This window comes from Mizuhopecten yessoensis, unplaced genomic scaffold, assembly GCF_002113885.1.
Source record: "Mizuhopecten yessoensis strain PY_sf001 unplaced genomic scaffold, ASM211388v2 scaffold2329, whole genome shotgun sequence".
Taxonomy (NCBI): domain Eukaryota; kingdom Metazoa; phylum Mollusca; class Bivalvia; order Pectinida; family Pectinidae; genus Mizuhopecten; species Mizuhopecten yessoensis.
In genome coordinates, this window is record NW_018404492.1 from 6,267,508 (window position 1) to 6,294,948 (window position 27,441).

General features: G+C 35.6%; 1 protein-coding gene across 1 annotated transcript; it reads left to right on the forward strand.

Moving 5' to 3' along the window:
* Nucleotides 1-321: 321 nt before the first annotated feature.
* On the forward strand, nucleotides 322-26,772 carry LOC110445683 (myocyte-specific enhancer factor 2C-like). Its single transcript, XM_021490438.1, has 10 exons — nucleotides 322-427; nucleotides 708-761; nucleotides 12,273-12,396; nucleotides 13,513-13,716; nucleotides 17,808-17,948; nucleotides 18,534-18,702; nucleotides 19,814-19,959; nucleotides 20,478-20,595; nucleotides 21,350-21,452; nucleotides 21,842-26,772. The coding sequence occupies exons 3-10, from the start codon at nucleotides 12,343-12,345 to the stop codon at nucleotides 22,062-22,064; spliced, it is 1,158 nt and encodes a 385-aa protein (XP_021346113.1). The 5' UTR covers nucleotides 322-427; nucleotides 708-761; nucleotides 12,273-12,342; the 3' UTR covers nucleotides 22,065-26,772.
* The last annotated feature ends 669 nt before the right edge of the window (nucleotides 26,773-27,441 follow it).

Here is a 27,441-nt window from a genome sequence, read left to right on the forward strand (position 1 = left end):
GGATCTTTGATTTCATATTATGGTAACGAACAAATCAAAGATGCACATCTCTACTTTTATAATGCTGGCTGTATTTATTTATGGCGATTACCTCAGTGTTATTTGAGAGCAGGTGATCGGTACAACGCCGGAAGTTGAAAATATATACTTGCTGATACAAAACATAGTTCTATATTTTAATAACAGTTATAGAATTAATGTGATTTCAATTTGTTCAAGAAACAAAAAAACACTGTATAAACTATAAGAGTGTACAACGCAAATTAATTCATTTTTTTATAAATGATAGTTGTATTTTAAGGAAGTTCTGACGTCAATTTTCCATCCGCGTACTAATCGCCATATTGGATATTGCTATAAATACCAAAGTAATTTCCATGCCCAAAATAGCACAACTTGCGGATTTTTGCAGTGGAGGATCCTACTGGTTAGTAAAAATAGTAACCGCTTGGTTATTTTTATAAACTCTTACCATCGATCTACTGAATATTATGTTTTAAGTGATATATATTTCAATATTCTTTTATATGTCGACAAAATGGAGGTTTGTTTGTTGGTAAATTCCGGTTGCTTTGCGATAAACTGGGCTCGCGAACTTCTCCGACTCCATGTTTCGATTCCCTATGAAACAGCAAGTAGAATGTCACTCGGTCCGATAAAATGTATCAGTCCATCGTGTTACTATTGTTGTTTATTTCTCTTCGCAGAAACCACGGTGAATATAGCCCTTTACTCGAGAAAAGTTGACGTGGACTCGGGAGGTAAGATTCCAGGCGGTTGTATATTGACTGACCTACAAATGAGCCAAGCCGACATTTTTTAGGTCAGAGTGTTTGGATCGGGCATTTCATCAGCAGTATTAATGTTAACGCAAAGGAAGTTGCCAATCTATTTATATCAAAAATATCCTTGGATATAAGATGTGACTGCAATTGTTTATTTTGATGTTAAGATGGAAACTGTACTGTCGAATAAGTTGCTTTTTATGGCTTTTAAACTCACAAATAAGTTTATCATCATTTGGCAAAGGAAAGCTAAAGATTTGTTTTGAAAACTGTCATTTCTACTATATAATACTATTGACAAGAGAAAAGTTCTAAAAACAATTGGTTAGAAAATCAAGGCCAGACAGAAAAAAAAATTGAAAAGTTGATTTATATTTTACTTCCTGGTTATTTTTTTTATAAATAAAATTTGTGAATCCAAAAGTGACATTTCTATATTTATATAACTCTTTCAATGTGTAAAATTGTATTCTTAAAAAAGTGTTCCTCATATATTGAGAATGTTTTTTTTTATATAAATGCAAATTTATTCCAAACACTATGGGTTATTAGAAGTGTTACAGGAAAGAGAGTTATAGTTTCCATTGGGGTTCGAAGCTTCGACCCCCAGCTTCCAAGTGTGCTGCTCTATCGATTGAGCTAAAGAGGATTTTTCTTCAGTGTGACTAAATCTATGTACAACTAAAACCTGCCCCACTACTCTGCCTTTTTAAATGTCTTTGGCCACAAACAGGACAGCAACCCTGATTCTAACTGCGTTCCCACAGAGAGGGCCAGGGGTAGTACAAACTTGCCAACTCTCCCTATTTTGTAGGGAGACTCCCGAATTCAGACCCTTAAATTGAGCATTTACTAAACTATTCCTTTTTTCTAAGATCTGATGATGCATATGTCATCTGAAAGAACAGCTCAAAAGATGCCCTAGGCCATTAAAGGTGTTATTTTTATCCCTCGCTTTCACCGAAATTAATTTGGGTTTGTCTGTATGTCTGTCACGCTTCGTTTCCGTGCAATAACTACAACAAATGTAAACCGATTTTCTTTAAACTTGGGTTAACTGCCTTTAGGGGTCGGCCAAGTTCGATGGACATTTGGCGGAGTTATGGCCCCTTGAATAACGAAAACGTCATTAACTGCCGCACTTTGTTCGGTGCAATTACTTCAATAAATGTTAACCGATTTTCTTCAAACTTGGTCACAGGGTTAAATACCTTAAGGGCTCGGCTCAGATAGATGACCACTTCCAGCAGACCCTGTTTGGCGAAGTTTTGGCCCCTTGAATAACGAAAACGTCATTAACTGCTGCACTTTGTTCGGTTCAATTACTTCAACAAATGTTAACCGATTTTCTTCAAACTTGGTCACTGGGTTAAATGCCTTAAGGGCTCGGCCAAGATGGATGACCACTTCCAGCAGACCCTGTTTGGCAGAGTTATGACCCCTTGAATAACGAAAACGTCATTAACCCTTATCCCGCCATTCACTCATGTGTATATATACACACCACTGCTGTGTATACAATTTGTGGGATACCTCCCACTGCCAAATAAACAACAGCTATTTTAATCAAAATTAATTATCTGATTAAACTAACAATAACTTTTTATCTTATTAGAATCCAAGAAAATATATATAAAGTGTTTTGTTCAGGAAGACTTCTTCTTTTCATATCAAAAGTAATTTTGGATATCTCGCTTACCTTTCCCGAACTACAGGTTAGAAAAGCTGGGTTTTGTGTGTATTTTGTATGTTAGAAAGATGATTTACATCTAATAAACAGTTTATTTATTACCATCACCTGAAAAACAATTCCAAGTTTCATAATCAAAAGTACTTAGTATTCTGTCGTAAGAGTCGTCCGTATATTGACGTTAAAAAGAAGAGAGAAGAAAAATGAATAGGGTCGTTGTCACCTGAAATATCTTTGTTCAAACCGGGCCGTCCCGTGAATGGGGCATTTATGGAGGTACGCTGTGTTGTCGTCGTCTTCAGGAATGTCCACGTCTTTATATGATTGATCAAAGTCATTATCTTGTACGATTTCTGCGTCACATAGTAAATCTTCAGGTCCGAATCCCTAAAAGTCATTGTCAAATATATCGCTGATAATCTACAGTCGTTCGATTCGTCTTCTATCAGTTTGTCGTCCACCATTTTTCCGCGCTGTCAACAAAACGAATCTATGCTCTCGCGGTCATGGTGGCTTAGTTTATAAATAAACTGTGGGTATCACGTAGTCAGCCAATGAAATTAAGGTATACAGGAATACGTCATCATTTCTAAGTAAAGCTAGCAGTGATTTTCTCACCACAGTTCCGTACTTAAAACGGCAATCCCGGAATCGACATATGCCGCGATCGGCAGTGGAAGGCATGTTTTGCGGAACGACATATGCCGCGCTTGGCAGTGGGAAACGGGTTTATAAAAACGACGTATGCTGCACTTGGCGGGATAAGGGTTAACTGCCGCACTTTGTTCGGTGCAATTACTTCAACAAATGTTAACTGATTTTCTTCAAACTTGGTCACTGGGTTAAATGCCTTAAGGGCTCGGCCAAGATGGATGACCACTTCCAGCAGACCCTGTTTGGCGAAGTTTTGGCCTCTTGAATAACGAAAACGTCATTATCTGCCGCGCTTCGTTTCTGTGCAATTACTTCAACAAATGTTAACCGATTTTCTTCAAACTTGGTCACAGGGTTAAATACCTTAAGGGCTCGGCCCAGATGGATGACCACTTCCAGCAGACCCTGTTTGGCGAAGTTTTGGCCTCTTGAATAATGAAAACGTCATTATCTGCTGCGCTTCGTTTCTGTGCAATCACTACAACAAATGTTAACCGATTTTCTTCAAACTTGGTACAAGGGTTAAATGCTTTAGGGGCTCAACCAAGTTCGATGACAATTTTCCGAGGAGTTTATTTGGCGGAGTTATGGCCACTTGAATAACAAAAAAACATCATTATCTGCTGTTTCTGTTCATTAACTCTCGCAAATATTATCCGATGGTCTTCAAACTTAGTAATAGGGTTCAATGCATTAAGGGCTCGGCCAAGTTTGACAACCACTTTAATTGGACTCAATTTGGCACTTTCCTCATAATAACTCTTGCAAATATTAGATAAGGCCTTTTTTCGTCGAGATTCAAGCTATACATTATGTCTCAGCCGCACGATACTTACATGTTTAAACCTTACCTCAATGATGTTTACCTACAATATGTCCTGAAAGTGGGGGATACAAATTCCACAAATTTGCTTGTTTACCTAGAGTGTACATGTACATACACACATTTTATTTATGCTTTTAATTCTTAATACACATATTCTCACCATAGAAATTTTGAAAATTTGACAAGTATGGTAGTAATGAGGTATTCAGTTTAAAATCAAAATCAATAATTGGTTGGTAATCAATAGTAGTAAACAGATTGATGATCTATTGCATATATATAATTGGTTTATTATTTTATAACTTTATGCATTTTTGTCGATCACATAATAAAAATGTAAGATTAAGTGACTTTCAATGCATACTTTGTACTATACAGTTGACACTTAGATATTAATAATGAACCTTTTATATCGATCTGTTATGGAGTTTTTAATCAATAATCATAGCGCCATAGAAGTGTCAATGCAAACTTATTGCAACGTCACTGACAAATATGTGTTGGTTTTATTGGTCTACTAGCTATATGTAGTTTTGCCTTATGTGGACTTCTCTAGGAAAAGAGTGTAGTGTGCTTCTAGCCTTCTACCAGGGATCAAACTAGTGACTCCTAGCTTACAAGTAAGCCTCTCTACCAATTGAGCTAAAGGGAAATTCCTCTAGTGTGAGACTGAAATCTATATTCAACTTAAACTTGCCACATGAGTAATGGGGAAAGAGTTTCGCTGACATCTTTATATGTATAATGTTAAATAGAAAGGAGTTGTGAAAACTGTTCAGCATGCACGATTCAATGAGTAAAGTTAATTTCAGCGACGTTTGAAACAAAAGCATTAACTTTTCCATGCCAGCTGGGCTAGCATATTCACTGTCATCTATATCTAAGCTGAACATTTTTTTTGAAGGGTTTTAGTAAGCTGTCATCTGGTCATGACACAGAAAAATAATCTAAAAACAAGATGGCCACAGGGCAGCCATCTTAGATTTTGAACATCAAGTTTTGTTTTCCTATTTCTCATTAAGTACCTGATAGATGTCGTAATTTTACAGCTCTTTTGATTGTACACTGCAAGTATAAGGTATAGGTAAGGAGGGTATAAACCTTAACACATTACTGGACTGTTTTATCAACAACTGTTTCATAAAGATTTTGTAAAATTTAACTGATGAAAACACCAAAATTTGAAGTTATGCACCTGTGCTTTTTGATCCAACTATTTTTGAGTTTTCCCTGTTTTACAATATAATGTCATTTTGTAAACATAGAAGAATTTTGTCCCGATAGTTCTCAACAAATTTATAAAAAAAAAATGTGCAAATCACTCATTTTTCATATTAAAGCAAATTAAACCCTTTTGCAAAATTTTAAGCCAAGTCTTGTCTGCATCTTATTCTAACAGATCATGTCATGGTTAAATCAGCACATACCATTTCTGGTCATTGTAAGATTAAAGATTGATAATTAAAAGAAAGGATACCAAGTGAAAGACAGGTAAGTATTTTTTAGTCTCGCCGCCACGAAGTAGCTGTAGCGAGACTTATGTTTTCTGGCGACGGCATCAACATTTAGTTTTTGCACTCAAGTTAGTATCACTGAAAGTATAAGTGTTTGACCAACCAAACTTGGACTATACATGTAGATGCATCTTAGGAAGTACATCTCAACCCATGCATCATATTCTTGATGTGGCATACTTTTCATGGTCTGTTGACTTTGTCAGCATTGCCAGCGAAATTGTTTTTGCGTTTAAGGTAGTTTCTCTGATATGTGCATTGATGGTCAAAGCGGGGCACAGGTGAGACATGTCAATCTGAATGGCTTGTATGAAAGCAAATAACAGATATCAATAATAATGATTGATTTTGTTATGTTATGATTCATTAAGTTAAAAAGTATGTACTCGATATATAAATTAATTCTGGTTATAATGATTGTCCGGACATTTAAAAAAAAACATTTTTGAAGTTCAAAACAAAATTAAAAAATGTGTAAAGATGCAATATTATACTAATTGTTAATGAAATATGATATTTTCGCTTTGTGGTTAATTAAAGGGAACTCTGATAAATCATGTCTTACTGGTTGAATTAGTGGTTTATCTAAGACTCTGTTTATCCCAGGGAAACAAAGAATACTGTTTCCCTACATCAAGGTCAATAAATATATTATCAAATAAAAATAAGACAATAGTAAAGATCATCAGGTTGACACACCATTGTTGTTACCTGCTTCACTTGTGAGTCCGAACTCCAGCATGCTGGCTATATGCATATGGCTCTTGCCTGTTTTCCAAGAGAGATTCCAAATAAGTTTAACGTGAGATACTGAAGTCTGTGATGACCACGCAATGTTTTATTTCGATTCCCTGTCATGTGATCAATATATTCCAATTGAATGCATATAAGGTATACAAAATTAGCATTAGATAATTCCAGCAACACTGTTGTAACCATTGTTTGGTTGGTGGTTGATTATCTGATAGTAAGTGAGATTTATTAGACAACAGGAATCGGTTGTAGCAAGTGTTGTGTTATTCAAGATGTCAAATCTTGAAATAAATGTACATTGGCAAACGTGAAAATGAATAGTTCCATTGATTTTGTCAAAATGTCAAATACGAATTCTAGAGGTGTGTATCGCACGGGTTGTGACGATACGATACGTATCACGATACATGGGTCATGATACGATACATATCGCGATACTTGTCACAAAATTCTGTACAAATCTGTTGCCATAGTTTTCCTTGATTTGAAGCATTTATAACCTTGATATGAAACAGATTTAAAGTGTTTGTATTCCATGCTCAATCAATCAATCTGTTTTAAGTAATTTATTTTTTAGTTGTCCTAAATAAACACATTCATTCAGATTAATAATTAATAATTATGTTGGGAAATCTGATCATGTATAACTTTTTTTTAAAGTATCGCGATACTATTAGCGAATGCCAAGATGCATCAGCACTCAAGAAATGATATGATTCATCGATGCATCGGTGAATTTTTAGACCTCTACTGAATTCTTAATGCACATGTAGATACAGATTTGAGAAGTGTGTCCATGGCTACACTGAATGTTAGCCATCTGTGGGAAATTAAACCTGACATGAACACAAGACCTCGAGGATGGGGTCATGTACTGGCCACTTATGTAGACTAGAGTCTACCAGCGGAGGCCTATAGCGCTAGCCCACACATGCTATAGTCATGAACAGCTCCTCACGTCCGACAGTTTTTAATGCTCTGTCAAGTGGAAACTACAGAAAGAAGATGGAGATAAGGAAAGAAATAGAACTTGTTTGGAAGTTCCGCTATTGACTGTTGCAATCATTTGAAAGTTATGAATAATTGTCAAAAATCTACAGTTTAGATCAATTAATATATGCCAAGCTTTATTTAGGTATATTAATTATAAACATGTCATCATGATACCCGTCTGTGTGAGCTAAAAGCTCACATTAAACCTATTTGGAATCTAACAGTCCTCACAAAAAATGTAGTTTTGTGAACCTAACAAATTATATTGTTAGTATATAATGTACTAAGGTAATTAAAAGATGAGTTATGCAGACAAAATAGATAACAGTTCAAGCTATTTTTTTTTTTGATTAGCAACATACATACATTTTCTAGGATATATATGGATCAGTTATCCACATAATATGAACTGTCAGATTATGGAATCTTCTTGGTGGAGGGCCTGCTATAGTAGTCTTGTATACTGTAACTTGTGCCAAGCCTGAGTTTCTGTGTTTAATAATTTATGAATATGGCTTATTGAGTTTAGCTTTTACATGTATTAACAGCTAAGGTCACATAATGATGAGCCTCCATAAGTGTAATGCATGCGTTGCATCCTTCCATTGCAATAGTGCATATCGGATGCCTATTGTAGAGTGGCACCTTAACTTATATAATTACTGAAATACCATGCAGAAGGAATCTTGTACGATGTTCCATCTGTTCACATTATACTGACAATAGGTTAATCAGTGCATGTTTACATGGAAATATATAGCATGTCTTTAAGTGTGGGGGGTCAAACATATGTTTAATTAAAAAAAAGTTGTTATACATCCATGTACTGTTCAGTAAATGTACATAGCTTAGCCTTGGAATTGAAGTTTTTATTTTTGTTGGAGAGTGCGCTTGAAGCACTCTGAGAAAACAGCCAATACAATTAACAATTCTTTGTGACTATGAAGTGATATATATATATACGAGACTACTATAAATAATTTGTAAAACCTTCCTGTCATAGGAAACACAGTTATGCTGAAATAGATTGATTCATGATATAATAAACATCTGAGGTGTACAATTTTATATTGGGGGACTGTATATAGCACACACGGATATTGTATACAATTCGATAAACCCAGCCAACAATTAGTAAATATTGAAAATTACCACTAGGCCTAACATATGTAAAATAGGTGTCGGTAGGTAAGTGGAATTGTAAACCTCTGATACATATATATATTGTTAAAGTCATCTATATATGTAGTACCTGTTTTCACTGGAAGACTTACATGTATGAATATTGTAGGACGGTGAACCATTCCCTGTAGGTGTGCTCTATATATTGTGTAGTTAATTATTTATGTACACAGAACATGTACAGTCTACAGAATGCTGCTGCATAAAAGGCTGCTGTATTTTATGAAAAGGGGATGACCTCAACATTTCTTGGTACAAAATAATTGAATATTTAATATCATAGTACCATATTTGAATTGCGTTTTCATTATTCTGTGCATCTATAAACTCCCAAAGGCATGTTTATAAATATACATCGGTGTATGTATCGGGGTATATATATATGTCTAGTACCAGTATGTTAATGTTAATGTTTGAGTGACATGTATTTTCGGAATATTAGTCACTGTGCTATTATAACTACCTACCTATATGCAACTAACGGTAATCTACTCGTCCGCGTCTTTAATAATGTATTCTTTACTTTATATGCACCCCATAATCAACTTGGATTTTTTTTTAAAACAATTGTAAAACCTTTCAATATTCTAACAAAAAAAATCATAATAGAAACTTTATTCATGTACTTGCCATTATGTAAATTATGGAGTAAGCTTTTTTTATTTGGATAAGATGCATGCTTGGCTCAGAAAAAGAATAGGATATGCTTGTATAAGGGTAGGGAACTTATTAGATTGACTATGGTGTGTATTTTCACATGCACTAAATTAGACACAGATTTATATCTATGATATGTATTTATATATATATATATATGTATTACTAGTATCATACATATACCTCTAAGATCTTGATTTATAATTCCTGCATACAAGCTTTAAGAAATTAATAAATTTAACATACACAAGTAATGTGTTTTTTCTAATATAAATAACTTGCATTGGTGAACACTGCTGTTATCATTGATCAATTCAAGTCATCAAAGAAAATATAAATAGTTATTTAAATGTCGGGGACATTTAAATCTGTTGAATTCCCAGCTTGCAAGTTCAACAGATATATGCGTACAGTATACGATTACAGACTGACAGTCAGTCAGGATTAAAATCGTGTCCCTATAGCTACCTGTTATTTACCTAAATAAAGACCGGTTAAAATACCTGATACACAGATTAATACATGACACACCACATACCTGGTGTGTTATATCTATATCTATAAATGGAAACAATGGGAATTCCCATTCTACAAATATGACATCAGCAGCCTTGGTTTTGTTTATAGACTATTCAGGTCAGAACATGTCCGATTGCAGCTCCACATGGCGGTCATATGCCGCCTAGCTCAGCCTGTCGACTGACACTGCAGGTGTCGTATATATGTACTGTGTACACATTCAGGTAAATTATAAAGGTATATTATACAGTTACTTGGCTTCATTTCAAAACCTGGCGAGCTACATTTAGCTGATCATTGTGCAATACCAATAGGGCTGTTACAGCTTTGTTGTAGTACTATCATAGTCTATCTAGGCTGAGTCATGTTTCAGTGGCGGTTAAACTTGCTTGTAATCTCTAAAAAGAGACATGTGATTCAGGTTCAGGGTTACTCAAGCTTGTGAGTGTTAGCATATTTTTACAGGTAGATTTCCCTGACCTGAATTTATGTTTGTCAATATATATATGTGAAATAGGTTTATTATATACTAATTGCTACCTGAAATAAAAAATGTTATCAAGTTATAGTGGTTGTCAATTATGATAAAGAGAACATTACATGTAAAGAACTTGAAAATTACATTAGGTATATTGGCATTTTATAGAAGTGAACACACTTTCTATAAAAATCAGTTCTTTACCATAAAGTATGTCAATTAAACATTGTAAAATTCATTTTTAAAACTCTGGTACAGGTAAAGGATATATATATCACATGTTAATGTAAATGAAATATTTTGTTTAAATGTTATAAATAATTTATACATTTATTCAAAATTTTTTTAATGACCTGTAGACCTCAAAAAACTTCAATGTTGAGATAATGATGTTGAGGTGATTCCAAATTTTAAATTAACCCAGTTAATGTATGTATGTACATACATGCTGTACAACCACTCTACCAGCGGTACAGAAGTATGTTTGTCAAACAGGATGTTATATTTACATTGTACAGTGCGAGATAAAGGGCAATTTATATAATATTCATGACGAAAAACATTGTGATAAGACAAACAGGTGAGCCGTGTGTGGGTTTGTGTGGATCAAAGTTGTCCATAGCCGTATTGATATTTCAGGTGTACTAGCTCTTTCAAGCGACACTTGTTTTCCCTGAAAAGAATGAATTCGAAGGTACCTGGACTTTAAACCTTAAACCCAGAAGGGCCATTAATAAGCAATTCAGATGTCTAATAATTTTAAAGTTTCAAGTTCAAGACAAGTACATACATACGTGTAGACATTTTCATAGTAATAAACAAATATTCCACTTGGCATTTGTATTTAAATTTATTGCCATTTTAGTGGGGATTTCCCTTCGATCTATTTACGCAGTTATTCTAGTTTCGTTTTGTATTTATAAACTAACAGCTAGCCTAGGTTGTCATTGGTAAGTGTGTGTGTGTACATCGTGACCAAGTTGTTGGAATTATGTGAAGTGTCTGTCGGAGAGAAGTGACTTACTAATGTAATTAGGACAGTAAGGTTGAATATTATGTGAGCATTACATGTAAGTTGTTAAAAACAATTTGAACACATCATAATGTTGATCTGCGGCAGTGTTACTGTTCCCGTGTGGGATACCGATGGAGCTGGACTCCAACAAGGAATTTTTGTACAATTTGTGTCGTGGTCTCGACACATATGTAAAGACACAATGTGACAATATTATTTTATTTGATGAATACGGTGTCCGTATGATAAAGATTGGAAACTTTTGAAGATATAATATTTACATATAAAGATATATATGATATGGTGTCGTTATGAAAATGTTTTTGTTATATAATAATATTCAGGAAAAAAATGGGTACATGCTTTATCATTAAATGGAAAAGAGGATTTATAAGTGAGATTCTAGGTTTTTAAAATTGTCTTAAAACTTCTTTCTCTTTGCCTTGATAATTTGGTAAAACGGAATTTCCGAAATTATGAATGTACTTCCTGGAAATTCTTTGCGTATTTTTTTGTTGTCATATTATTCCTGAACAGTTCTAAGAATCCTATCATGACCAGCTGTACACATATAGGTGTATGTATTTATAAATGATCACAAATCAAAAGCCGATATCTGCTGTACTACGGTTACTACAGTACACAACATGTACATGAACAACAATTTTATATAGGAAAGTCAAATGTCAGGCCACCTCCTCCCAAAGTTTTTTTTATATTTGTTATGCTACATATTAGAAAACATGTGGTGTTTCAGGTTTCTTGATTGACCCTTAGCTATATATAGGTGCCCTGTCAACTCAGAAGTTTGTGCGTCATATTGAATAAAAAAATCAAGGTGTCTAGGTTATGAAGTGTTTTAAAGTGGCCTTACAAATAGTAAACTGCCCATCATCTGTGGACAATGACACATTCTTAGTCTATTATATGTATTGGCCGAACACTTTCATTAAACAGACCATCGTTAACTTTGGTATACGTATCGGACAACTTCCTGGTTAAAAAGATCATATGTGATTAAATTTAGATATTATAAAACAGATTGTACCAGATTCTTATTTTGGTATACCAGTTGGCCAACTCACTTATAAATCAGATTGTATACATATGGGTAATAAGGCTATGTACCATTAACCCTGAAGTTATCACAGAGATTCCTTTTACTTAACCCCTTAAAATAAAGATTGAACTATCTGTTTGTTTCAGGAAATACCTCTGACCTTTATATAAGAGAACAAAAGACTTGACCAGGTGACCATATAAACATCAAACAGAAATGGGGAGAAAGAAGATTTCTATCCAGAGGATCAACGATGAAAGGAACAGACAGGTATATAATATAACCACTTTATGTATATGTACCCAGACATGATACCGTGTTGAATATGAGAGTTCAGTCAATGTTATTCAAAGCACCGCTAATATATATACACAGTAATTACCCAGCATGCATAGAGACATGGCCCTAGGAATGTAAATTGCTACCAAAGGAAAGTTACTAACAATAAAATACGGTACACAGTTGTTTTGGAAATCATTCTAAATTTAGTGAAACTACATAATATGTACTTGACTTAAGGGATTTGTACATAATAATAAATAATAATATACAACATTTGATATAGCGCCCTATCTAGCTAACATAAGCCACTCTAAAGCGCTTTACAGTACATAGATATACAATGGTATACAGTCAATACAATAAGCATATATATTAATTAATACAATATTGAGGAATTCGCAGGAGCTGTCTTATCAGGCGCTAACTACTAGTCCTATGCCACCTGGCTAATATCTCCCTATGTGTGTATGCCTGCGTGTGTGCTGGAGTTGTATTGTGTTCTGTTTGTAGTGGAACCGTGCTTCCAACGGTATCATTTATAGTGCCACCTCACTTGAATGCTACAGCACAGATACCGCAACACCCACCCCAGACCATTTTATACTCCACCTGGGTTGTTGGAGTTGTGCGGGCAGGAGAAAAACACTTTCTCTAATATTCCATGCGTACGGGGATCGAACCCCGGCCGCCTGCTTGGAAGGCCGGAGTGTTAACCACTCGACCATTCCGCCCATATATAAATATGCATTAAAGTACACTTAATATGGTGCTGAAAATAATATTCTAATTTAGACACAGGGCTGCATGAAAAAGTTTTACTTATTGTATCCTACTGCATCACATAATGAGACAGTGAGGTGACTATTTAGAATACTGATAACGGTCATTCTTATGTTTTCTGATCTGTGCAAGGAACATAGGAGTGACCAACATCTTTTTGATATTTCTCTTAATCCGAGTAACCATTAATTCTGTTTAACCTCTTGGCATGAGTAACCTCCGACTCTCAGTAACCATTGAATATGTATATAATCTTTTGATTATTATTTCTGTCTGGATCTGTTTTGCTTACCCTCATGAGCAATCTTTGTGTTTTGTGTCCAGGTGACGTTCACAAAGAGAAAGTTTGGTCTGATGAAGAAAGCGTATGAGCTGAGTGTACTGTGTGACTGTGAGATAGCACTCATCATCTTCACATCCAATAACAAGCTGTACCAATATGCCAGCTCCGACATGGACAAGGTCCTCCTAAAGTACACAGAATACAACGACACTGTCGTCAGTCAGACCAACAAAGACATTGTTGAGGTACGTATTGACAGTGTCATCAGTCAGACCTACAAAGACATTGTTGAGGTGCATATTTACTGTGTCATCAGACCAACAAAGACATTGTTGAGGTATGTATTGACACTTTCGTCAGTCAGACCAACAAAGACATTGCTGAGGTACGTATTGACAGTGTCATCAGTAAGACCTACAAAGACATTGTTGAGGTACATATTGAAAGACATTGTTGAGGTATGTATTGACACTGTCGTCATTCAGAACAACAAAGACATTGTTGAGGTATGTATTTACACTGTCGTCAGTCAGACCAACAAAGCCATTGTTGAGGTACGTATTGACAGTGTCGTCAGTCAGACCAACAAAGACATTGTTGACGTACATATTGACACTGTCGTCAGTCAGACCAACAAAGACATTGTTGAGGTATGTATTGTCATTGTCGTCAGTCAGACCAACACAGACATTGTTGAGGTACGTATTGACATTGTCGACAGTCAGACCAACAAAGACATTGTTGAGGTACGTATTGACATTGTCGTCAGTCAGACCAACAAAGATATTGTTGAGGTATGTATTGACACTGTCGTCAGTCAGACCTACAAAGACATTGTAGAGGTACGTATTTACACTGTCGTCAGTCAGACCAACAAAGACATTGTTGAGGGACATATTGAAAGACATTGTTGAGGTACGTATTGACACTGTCGTCAGTCAGACCTACAAACACATTGTTGAGGTACATATTGACACTGTCGTCAGTCAGACCAACAAAGATATTGTTGAGGTACGTATTGACAGTGTCATCAGACCAACAAAGACATTGATGAGGTATTTATTGACACTGTCGTCAGTCAAACCAGCAAAGACATTGTTGAGGGACATATTGACACTGTCGTTAGTAAGACCAGCAAAGACATTGTTGAGGGACATATTGACACTGTCGTTAGTCAGACCAACAAAGACATTGTTGAGGAACATATTGACACTGTCGTCAATCAGATCAATAAAGACATTGTTGAGGTACACATTGAAAGACATTGTTGAGGTACGTATTGTCACTGTCGTCAGTCAGACCAACACAGACATTGTTGAGGTACGTATTGTCACTGTCGTCAGTCAGACCAGCAAAGACATTGTTGAGGTTTGTATTGACACTGTCGTCAGCCAGACCAACACAGACATTGTTGAGGTACGTATTGACAGTGTCATCAGACCAACAAAGACATTGATGAGGTACATATTGAAAGACATTGTAGAGGTACATATTGACACTTTCGTCAATCAGGCCAATAAAGACATTGTTTAGGTACATATTGACACTGTTGTCAGTCAGACCAACAAAGACATTGTTGAGTTACATTTTGAAAGACATTGTTGAGGTACGTATTGACACTGTCGTCAGTCAGACCTACAAAGACATTGTAGAGGTACATATTGACACTGTCGTCAATCAGACCAATAAAGACATTGTTGAGGTACATATTGACACTGTCGTCAGTCAGACCTACAAAGACATTGTAGAGGTACATATTGACACTGTCGTCAGTCAGACCTACAAAGACATTGTTGAGGTACATATTGACACTGTCTTCAGTCAGACCTACAAAGACATTGTTGAGGTACATATTGACACTGTCTTCAGTCAGACCTACAAAGACATTGTTGAGGTACATATTGACACTGTCTTCAGTCAGACCTACAAAGACATTGTTGAGGTACATATTGACACTGTCGTCAGTCAGACCAACAAAGACATTGTTGAGGTATGTATTGACACTGTCGTCAGTCAGACCAACACAGACATTGTTGAGGTGCATATTGACACTGTCTTCAGTCAGACCAACAAAGACATTGTTGAGGTATGTATTGACACTGTCCTCAGTCAGACCAACACAGACAAGTAATAACTTCGTATAGCATACATTGTACGAAGTTATCGTATAACTTCGTATAATGTATGCTATACGAAGTTATTACTTGTCTGTGTTGGTCTGACTGACGACAAAGTCAAAATGCACCTCAACAATGTCTGTGTTGGCCCGACTGACGACAAAGACAATACATACCTCAACAATGTCTTTCAATATGTACCTCAACAATGCCTTTGTAGGTCTGACGGACGACAGTGTCAATATGTACCTCAGAAGACAGTGTCAATATGCACCTCAACATTGTCTTTGTTGGTCTGACTGAAGACAGTGTCAATATGTACCTATACAATGTCTTTGTTGGTTTGACTGAAGACAGTGTCAATATGTACCTCTACAATGGCTTTGATGGTCTGACTGACGACAGTGTACGTACCTCAACCATGTCTTTGTTGGTCTGACTGTCGACAATGTCAATACGTACCTCAACAATGTCTTTCAATATGTACCTCAACAATGTGTTTGTAGGTATGACTGACGACAGTGTGAATACGTACCTCAACAATAAATGAATGAAAAAATTTCATATCCGTATGAAATACAATGAGTAACTCCATGTATATTCGTGTAAGTATGTTATATCTGTATATGTGATTACGTATACAGATATAACATACTTACACGAATATACATGGAGTTACTCATTGTATTTCATACGGATATGAAATTTTTTCATTCATTTAATGTTTTAATATTAAGTTATACATTGTAGAGGTACGTATTGACACTGTCGTCAGTCAAACCAACACAGACATTGTTGAGGTATGTATAGACACTGTCGTCAGTCAGACCTACAAAGACCTTGTAGAGGTACATATTGACACTGTCGTCAATCAGACCAATAAAGACATTGTTGAGGTACATATTAAAACTGTCGTCAGTCAGACCAGCAAAGAAGGTATGTATTGACACTGTCGTCATTCAGACCAACAAAGACATTGTCGAGGTATGTATTGACACTGTCGTCCGTCAGACCTACAAAGGCATTGTTGAGGTACATATTGAAAGACATTGTTGAGGTACGTATTGACACTGTCGTCAGTCAAACCAACACAGACATTGTTGAGGTGCATATTGCCACTGTCTTCAGTCAGACCAACAAAGACCTTGTAGAGGTACATATTGACACTGTCTTCAGTTAGACCAACAAAGACATTGTTGAAGTACGTATTGACATAGTTGACATTCATACCAACAAAGACATTGTTGAGGAGCATATTGACACTGTCTTCAGTTAGACCAACAAAGACATTGTTGGGGTATGTATTGTCATTGTCGTCAGTAAGACCAACACAGACATTGTTGAGGGGCATATTGACACTGTCTTCAGTCAGACCTACAAAGACATTGTTGAGGTACGTATTGACATTGTCGATAGTCAGACCAACAAAGACATTTTTGAGGTATTTATTGTCACTGTCGTCAGTCAGACCTACAATGACATTGTTTAGGTACATATTGACACTGTCTTCAGTCAGACCAACAAAGACCTTGTAGAGGTACATATTGACACTGTCTTCAGTCAAACCCACAAAGACATTGTAGAGGAACATATTGACACTGTCGTCAGTCAAACCTACAAAGACATTGTTGAGGTACATGTTGAAACACATTGTTGCGGTATGTATTGACACTGTCGTAAGTCAGACCAACAAAGACATTGTTGAAGTACGTATTGACATAGTTGACATTCATACCAACAAAGACATTGTTGAGTTATGTATTGACACTGTCGTCATTCAGACCAACAAAGACATTGTTCAGGTACATATTAACACTGTCGTCAGTCAGACCGGCAAAGACATTGTTGAGGTATATATTGACACTGTCGTCAGTCAGCCCAACAAAGACATTGTTGAGGGGCATATTGACACTGTCTTCAGTCAGACCTACAAAGACATTGCTGAGGTATGTATTGACACTGTCGTCAGTCAGACCAACAAAGACATGGTTGAGGTACGTATTGACCGTGTCATTAGTCATGCCAACAGAGGCGTTTGTCAGGGGTAAGTATTGATAGGAACATTATCAATATACATGAATATTGTACTAGTAAGATAAGTAAAAGAAAGCACTGTTGTTGAGGTAGATATATTAAAAACAATTTTTGGATATAATATTGCTTGTTGTAGTTCTAATGGCCAAAAATGTTTTACACTTATTCCCAATTTTTCTCGACAGATGCTAAGCAAAAAAGATTCAAAGGGTGATGGAGATGATGGCGATGATGATGAGTACAATCTGACGCCGCGTACAGAGGAATCCTACAAACGCATTGACCAGGAATATGCCCGTGTTATGCAACAGGGCACTCAATCACATGTAAGTTACATGTTCCTCATTGATGTATCATAGCAGGTCCAGGTTTGATTTTGTGTACGATTTACATGGAGTTACTCATTGTATGTCATACGGATATGAAATTTTTTCATTCATTTAATGTTTTAATATTAAGTTATACCCTGATGTCAGTAAAACAGACACATAAGTAGAAAAATACTTGTAGTTTTATTTTCCTTAGCACAAAAATTACAACTTTGTTATATTGCCATCATCTGTCAACTAACTTCAGACTTGACAATATGTGAAGGAAGATGTATAAGGTAATCCTTCAGAAAAAAAAAGAAAAACTACCTTGAAATATATACAGTCTACACTGAGATTCACTCATCAGTAATCATTGTTCCCGTAAACTGGAGCCGTCATCTCTTAACTTGACTGAAATTGAAAACAATTAATCATAATTATGGTGTTTTTCTGTGAATGATTCAGAATTGTTTTATACATATAGCTATTCCTCAAATAGCTACAGATATTAGTGAGCTTGCAAATGAAATGAGGGGCTTGATGTTGACCGTTTTTGTATGTGTGGATTTTAGAATGTCTGTGCATTGTACATCTTTACAGATGACGCCGGTACCACAGATGTCAGTGTCTGTGCCTGTACGACAGGCAGGAGGTGTGGCCAACGTTTTTACCCCCCAGAGTATACCTGTACCCACCCAGCAGCCGACCACAGGTACTGTGGTCCTTCTACAGCCCCCTACCGCGCACAATGTCTCACCAAGTCCCCCAGGTGAGAAACTCCTGCTAAAGTGGAGGAGATATTCAGAGCTACCATATGTCTGTCAGTCCTGGTTTGGTTTCAGAAAAGTGAATTATGAACTGGTTTGAATGGAAGTACGACAATACAGGGAAAATCCTTGAATTTTAGAGCAGTGGTTCGTTTTCAGCAATTTTTAATCAATATCAAAATGAATAGGGGTCAATTTCAGTTTTGAGAGGTCAATGACCCCATGGCCCCCTCCAGGATTATCCCTGACAATAGATTTGAGGATGAGGAGGGACACAAGATTGTGATGAGGTTACAGAGAACTCCTCTGTTTTTATTTGGTTTGAAATTTAAAGAAATTGAATCACAAAGATTGGAGGGGGGTGGGTGGGGGAGAAAAGGTTTTGTCATTTTTTTACATTTTCAAGTTCATGATTCAACATTAGCCTCAGCAAACACCTCTGTGTAAAGAGTCATATTGGTTTGCCAATGATACCTAGTTCTTAGAGTATGTGTTACCTCAAATAAATATTTCGGTGACAAATTATTTTAAATACATTCGCCAATCCAAAACCAGATATACAAATGTGTATTGTTTATAGAAGACATTGCTACTTTGCCGTTTAAAGATGGTATTTATTTTGTGTACATCATGATTCATGGAAACTACTGACTATATCAAAACTACTACAATGACTAGCTTTGACAACATTGATAAGTACCAGAAAAAGTGTACCCATGTCTCAGGATATCTTTGATTACAGGCTTAATTTACTTGTATATTGTTTTCTATAACAGTTATTCTATAAAATCCCTCCCCCACAACCCCACCCCATCCAAGTTCCCACATCTATCTGGAAAATGTGAAGTCTATGTAGCAATTCAATAGAATAATGTGGTATATGTAGTTCAACATTGAAAACAACAGCAATGATATAAGACTAATTTCATCTTCCAAATATTCCCGCAAAGTTGGTGGAATATATTATATACCGGTAATACATATTGTATATTACATTACTTTTTAACTTAACAAGGTTGAATTAACATTTCTCCCAGTTTTAATTCTGTTCATGCATGTTGTGTGTATAGAGTTGAGGAATGGCCATGTGTACCATTGTGTTCCATACAACAGGTAATAAGATGATGAGTGTAGCGACAGCCACCACGAGTCGGGTATCCCCGGCCCCCACAACCAGCTCTGTCATGATGATGCCCAGCAAGGATGAGGGAAAGGCCAGACCATCCCTCCGTGTACTGATACCCACTAAACCAGGCGAAGTGAGTCTTGGACCAAAACTCGGACTGATATGTTTGTTATTATGCCCTGACCATGTAGGAGTGTCTGTCCATTTTGGTCCCGTCAAATTGTGTTGTGATTCAATGTCATGACTACCAACTTCCTTTTCTAACAAAGCGTTGACTTTTATATAAATGTCAAATATAAGAATACTTTGGCTGAGTATTTCAACATGGAGGCTGCTACCCCTGTCTGTCCTGTTGGTCCTGTCAAATTATATTGTGACTCAATGTCACAACTGTATTAACTTCATTACTTAACAAATTACCATTAAAGATCAATTATGAGAATACCTTGGATGAGTTTGTATTTCATAGTCCCGAGAACAACACAGAGGTCCTTGTTGCTATTTGTAGTTCGCCGAGCCAACTGGGCATTCATGTCCTACAGACATTTTCTAATTTTACTGTATACAGTTTGGGAGTATTCTTACTGTATTTCATGTTAGTAGTAATGTATGCTGGAGAGATGAAATATTAATTCGGTTTTACTTTCGCAGGTGACGACCAAGAATCCTTTGACCACGTTAGACACCCCTGTTGTGAGTAATGCCACACCTGGAGGGCACCAAGCCCAGTCGATACCGTCCTTCTGTCTGCCCTCAGCCATGTTGCCCAGTAAGTTATGTTTGTGGTTACAAATATTGTAAAATGATATACTGAGAAACTTTCATCCAGTCAAATATTTGCCCCGTACAGGTAAAACCTATTGTCACACTGGTGTTAGTTTTGTCCTTACATGTATGTACTATATATGGCATGCTGTTCTGCTATTTGCTGTCACAATAAATCCCTCCGATTGCAAAGATAAAAAAAGGCAAAAGTTAAACTACAGTGAAAGTTCACTGTATACGGTATATCTATGTATGAGGCTGTGATAAATGAGAGCTTGTTCACTGTGTTGTATGATTGTAGTTGTGTAATATTGTGATGTAGTTTGTGTATGTGTTTGTTATTTGATTAATCTTGATAACCGTTTATCATTATCAGTTACTGTTAAGATCTTTATATTTTCACTGGGATATAAATTTCACGATTTCTGCAAAAAATAAATATATGCCTTGTCACGTAACAGTAAGTGTACATGAGTCAAGTTTTCACAGCCCACCACCCACCTCTTAGTCTACGTCGTAAGCTGTCGTCAACCTACAAGAATATTACAGATGTTGACTTCATACATACCCTTAAGATTGATCAATTACGATACATGTATTGTCTGGTACATTGACGTTACTGACCTGTGAAAATAACCTTTGTAGTAGATTTCTTTTGAATGGAATGGATTTTTCCTTAACAATAAACACAAATTCTGTGTAATACGCTAGTTGTAAATGCTTGATAATGGAACTTAATATTTTTTATTTGTGTCTAGGTGACTTACAGATAGACAGTGCAGACCTGGCCAAGTTACTGGGTGGCTCTGCTGGTCCCCTCACTGCTGCTGTACAGGCCTCAGGGATATCCTTTACATCTGGGTAGGTGTCATCCACTACCATGGTTTATAAATGTCAGAGGTTGGTGTGGTAAATCAGAACCTTGGAGCTTCAATATGGGCGCCATGCACGTGTATAAACTCTCCTGTATTCTGATTTGATGATTGTAGGAAGGAAAGCACTTTGAGCTTTAAAAGGGCTGTAAAAGAATAAAGCAAAGCCCTCCTTTTGAAAAAAACCCAAAGTTGTAGAAATTGATTTTGATGCTAAACTTCTGGTTGGATGGCACTGTGGGTTGTTGAAACAGGTCAACTTAATATGAGGTAATATAACTCAGATCCATTTGCTTCAACTTTTTCAGTCAGTAAAAAACGAGATTGTGTTTGTTTAATTTTTAAATATTCTATAAATTCTATTGTACTTTATTGTAGTAATTTGACCCCCTCTGGAATGTCTGGTATACACAACCTGCTGATCCCTGCCTCACAAGCACAAGCCCTTAGGATCAGCCTCGCAGGACACAACGTCAAGTCAGAACCACCTACCTCGCCCAACGAGGACCGGGGAGGAACCAAACCACCATCAGCACACATGACCAGAGATAGCTCGGATGAGCCACCAGAAAAAATGTCCAGAATGTCGAACGATCGATGACCCCCTCCATGTTAGATGCAATCATTAAGTTTCTGTAAATAGTCATACATCGTAGATCATATTTCAATGTACATAGCCCATTTACACATCATGGAGATGTGTAGGTATCCCCAAGTATTTTAAATACAATGTATGGACACTTAAACACGCAAATCCATTTTAAGGATGTTCGCCCATCATGTTCAACTTTTTTTAACTCTCTCAAAACCATAGATGTCCATTGGGTTTAAATAATGGTTCTGTGAAATAGTGAAAAAATAGCCAGTGATTTCATGTTGTAGTCAATTGTTGTAGATTTTTAAAATGACAGTAGACTGATGTAGAAAAGTAGCAGTCAACATTTATTATATGAACATTTTGACAAATCAATGTCAATCAGACAGTTTTGTATTATTTATCAGAAGAAAATGTTTTCATAAAATTGTTTTGATTTTGTAGAAAGAATAACACATCATTTTCAGGATTTTTACTCTTGGAGATCAAATTCAAAAAGATTTAACAATTTAGGAAACTTCTTATGTTTATAAGAGTCTAACAAATCAACCAAGAAGATAGGCATTCATGAATGGCAGTTTCAATAATAGTTCACTGTACGTAAAGACTAATTCGTACAGAAAAGAAAGTTAAATACTTTGAAGATGATGAGTAAGCATACATTATATTAGCAAAATGTTGTAAATAGGTAGTGAGACTTGTAGCGATTTTGTAGTAAGAGGTTTTGCACAGATTGTAATTCTGTACAGAAATTGCATATCAGCCCCTATGGAGTCCCGTGTGTTGTTTCGGCAGGAATAGTGCTACTTATCCGAACAGTTAACGTAGGGTGGCTTTCATTTGTCACGTTCCAAATGGTTGAACCAGTGTTGTTCGTTCATGAATAGGGATAGGCGTAGTAGGCAAAGTCTTGCATTATCCCTAAAATGTAACATTTAATATAGACGAATTGGTTTGTCTGCATACATTAACCAGGCCCTTGTAGACCCATGCCAGTGGGAGACTACGAGATTATTTCCCTAACTTGTGGCATATTATAGCGTTAATCATATTTTAGCGTTAATCATATTTTAGTGTTTTTCATTATTTAAATAATGCACATAAATATTATTGTGTTAATGAAATTTACGTGTAATGTTTTCTGTTACATATATTTTAGGTGTGCCTATTCGCCAATGGTCTTATCTGTTAAAATTTGATAATGCACGGATGTTTGAGTGTGCTAAAACAGTGTTAGCATGTATACGGTATCCTGTAACATGAAATTAATTAGATATAATGAAATACATTGTATTAGTTGTCAAAGTTACATTTCAGTACTGAATGTATTCCATTTGTTGATAATTGGTTACATTATCAAATACAGAACGTCTATAAAAATATGTCCCAGGATTTGAAAACTTATCGAAAACCATGATGTTGCATACACTTTTGTCCTTTTGGGCAGACTTGGCAATAGTAAAATTTTAGGAAATTTAAGTAAAATAGAGTACTAATTCTTAATACTGTTTATACAAACATCAAGGGAAGTGGTCTTGTAGTCCTCCACTAGATGTGCCAAGTAATGTTTATGTAGTTTTTAGCTGGTTTTTAAACACTTTTTAACTTGTCAAGACATAATATATACACGTACTACATGCAATACAATATTTTGTGACTGAATATTCTCTGATTATTTTGTTGTAAAAATATATTGCAATTAATCACAAATATGATATTTCTGAATCACAAAAAATCTAAATATTTTTTCTTTGATACCAAATGTGCCATTTTGAGTCCATACCTTAAGAGTATATTAAATAATGTACCACTCAATAGAATGTAAAATTAAAATAGAAACCTCTAATGTAGAAATGTTTACTTGTTGTGTAATGATCAAATAATGTCTGGTTTCTGATTGCACTTACTGTCAACCAAATTATTGTATGTTTTACATTACTGCTTCATGATGTTACAAAGCATGAATCCAGAAAAGGGACGATCATTTCATGTCACCACGCACAAAATTTTAACTATGAGGCAGCTTTATTTTGAGACTTTCTTGAGGACCGAAGCATGTTGGTCAGGACTAGAATCTGATATTCTACACTGGTATAATGAAAGACCGTAATTGATTTTTTACCGTAATTTTTTTTTTTTTTTTTAATTTTCATATTATAAAAAAATTGTATTTCCTTATCCTGAATTCCTAGAAAGATACTGAAAGGCTATCAAAGTTGTGTCAAGTGAGCGGAGGACAGAAAATGAAGCTTGTTTACAAGGTCACTGCTATGCTTGTAGTGTCTGCTATTTGTAATTAATGGATGTTGATTTCCTTCTGTTTTTGTCATGTTGGACATTTTGGTTTCTGTCTGTTACTTAAAGATTCTTATTTTTAAAGTCTGAATAGTATAGAAAATAAATAAATATATGATGTCTAAATTAATTAAAGGGATGTAATTCTAAGATTAAAATTTCTTCTTTCTTGGATTCAGAAATTTTGTATGCAGAAAAGTAGAATAAGTACTTTTAGCTGTTCCATTGTAAATTTAATGACACTAATGGGAAGAGATAGACATCCTTTAAAATCAAGCTTGTAGATGTACTTTTAAAAAGTAATATATTCCAGCCCTTTATTGCTGTATGTTGCTAACTTAGATAAGGCTTGTGTCAGAATTCAGATGCTGATTAATGGCTAGCATTAAAACACAAGAGATATTATGTAAAAGTCAAAATATTACCTCCTTCACAAATCCTCAGAAAAGTTTGTTTCCTGGTTGTGTTTAATGAATTTTTTGTTGATCAATAATAATTTGAGACAAGGTTTTGTGTTTAGTATAGTGGGACCTTGGTAATATGGACTCCAGAATTTGTTTTCTGGACGCCAATATTTACAAGAAATGATTGTTGTTTTAGAACTGCAATATTTGTGAATTCTGTTGTTTTATTCACTGTTCATACATCCTGAAGTGGTGTCAGTTACAAGCAGTCATCAGTATGTATCACATGTTCCTGAATCAGTTGTTGAGCCGATTCCTATTGTCCCGTTGTTTTTATCATGCACTTACTTTGATGTATGCAGGTGTTTTCATCTGTTACTTGTTTGTGTAGACAATCTTTTAGGTTACGTTGACCTCGTATATAATTATGTAAATGTACATAACACAAAATCATGTTTTTATTTTTAAATATTGATGAAATTCCTATCATTATTCTCTCAGAATACCTAATTATTTTGTAAACCCTTTCATGGCGATAATATGAGACATGCAATTCAGAAGAAAAAAAGTGGAACCATAGCTTCCTACCACTTACAAGTAAGATAAGGTTGGGTAAAATGACAGGAATTCACACCTCATTTGGGTATACATATACCTTTTTAACATGGATACTTGAAGTAGTATCTGGTCCCTCACAGCTCCCTAACCTTTTTACATGGGTACCTTGAGGAGTGTCTGGTTTCTCAATGCCAAACAACTTCTTTGGACATCTATTGTTATTATATGCCATTGTGGTAGGATTCCCGCAAGATCCTTTTAATTTCTATTCTGGAATGACACCAAAACATGAGTTCATACAAATATCGACTTTTTGTATTACTTTAGTAACAATATCAGATGACTTTTCCATGCTTTCTTCAACTGTAATTGGAAATTGTAGCAATATTTTACATGTAGGAACAGTTAATTACATTTGGTTTCTCAAGCAACACATAGTAGGATATTTTATGGGGCAAATTGTCCGATGCACAACTATTAAGTCATTTCACAAGCGATGAATATTAACACTTGAATTGGACTTTTTCGTGGTAGAGTACTCAAATGGCCTTCGTGACTTTTAGTAAGACTGGAGGAGAAATGTACATGCTTCTGTGCAAAAAAGTTGTATTTGGTAAATTAATATTCTGGAATTGTGCTTTACAGAAACTGAAATATGAAGTGTAAAGATGGTACCAACATCTGGTGGTAATGTAGTTCATAATAACATGTTGTGGCTAACATGGGTTGGATTTTATCCAGAGTTTCTGCATGTGATTTTAGATGTTAGGAGTTGATTTTAGATATTCAAATGTAGACAACCAAAGAAAAAGTGCATAATTTATGCATCTTGACCCCTGACAACTGTCTAAATGAAATTATCATAAATTGTTATTGATCTCGCATAAAATGATGAAGATATTATTGTAGTTTTGTCATTGTATGGATTTGTAATCTCTTTTTGTTTGGACATACTCTTTTATCAGATCATCAGTAAGGGGCCACATAAGGGATATTTAGTGAGTTGTTGATGTATATCAATGTACATTTATAATTATGTACACTTTTTTTGTATAGTGAACCCTTGATGAGCCTTAATACTTGATTTGAACCTGGGACTATCACTGATTTTAATGTAACCCCCTTTAGAGTATCCTCATGGTTATCTCCCTTCGTGAATGATTGTGAGGTTGAGTTACGACTATGTTTGACCTCATTTTCCTGTTAGAACATTTTAACATATTTAACATTTTAATGGATTTCTAACCGACAACCATGAATGGTGGTAAATGAATGTTTACCCATGATTTGTGTACATCTTGTATACTGATACCTTTATACGTTACTGATTACCGGTACCAGGTGGTCTTTAAATCATCCCATTGGTTTTGTACTCACACTTGAGTAATGTACTATACTATTATATCAATATTTTCTTCATGACACTGTTTTCCAGAAAATAAAAGAGGTAAATCCATTGTAAACTCTAAAGCTATTGTTATTTTCTTTATAGCATTACGAATGGTCTGAAAGTTTATCAAGTAGGAAGTATCCAAACAAACTGTTGGTTCCACATAAACTAACAGGCCCCATTTCTTAAGAAATCCACTGGTCAGTGTACTGATTACAAACCAGAAAATCTGTTCGGTTGGTATGATGGTGACGACCTATTTTTGAACCATTAGAAACATTGGCAACTGACAAACTTCCAAATCAAATGTCTAAAATCTACAAGTTTTTGCCTTATTTCTTTGAAGATTTCTAGACTTTCAATCATACCAAACAACTTTTACAACCATGTTACAACTGTATCATATGAGTACCTTTTGTAGTGCTATTGTTTTCAGCACCGATTCACAAATAATTTAACTGGGGGAATCATTTATTAGCTCACCTGGCACGAAGTGCCAAGTGAGCTTATGCTGTGGCGCGGCGTCTGTCGTCCATCCGTCCTCGTACGTCAACTTTTCCTTTAAACAACTTCTTCTGAAGAACGGACAGGCCTAGAGTCATGATATTTGGCGGAAAGCTCTGTTGGTAGGAGCCCTACAAAGTTTGAGAACGAAAATGACCTTGACCTACTTTCAAGGTCACAGCAATCAAATATGTCAAATAGTTCAAACTACTTCTGAAGAATTAAAAGGCAT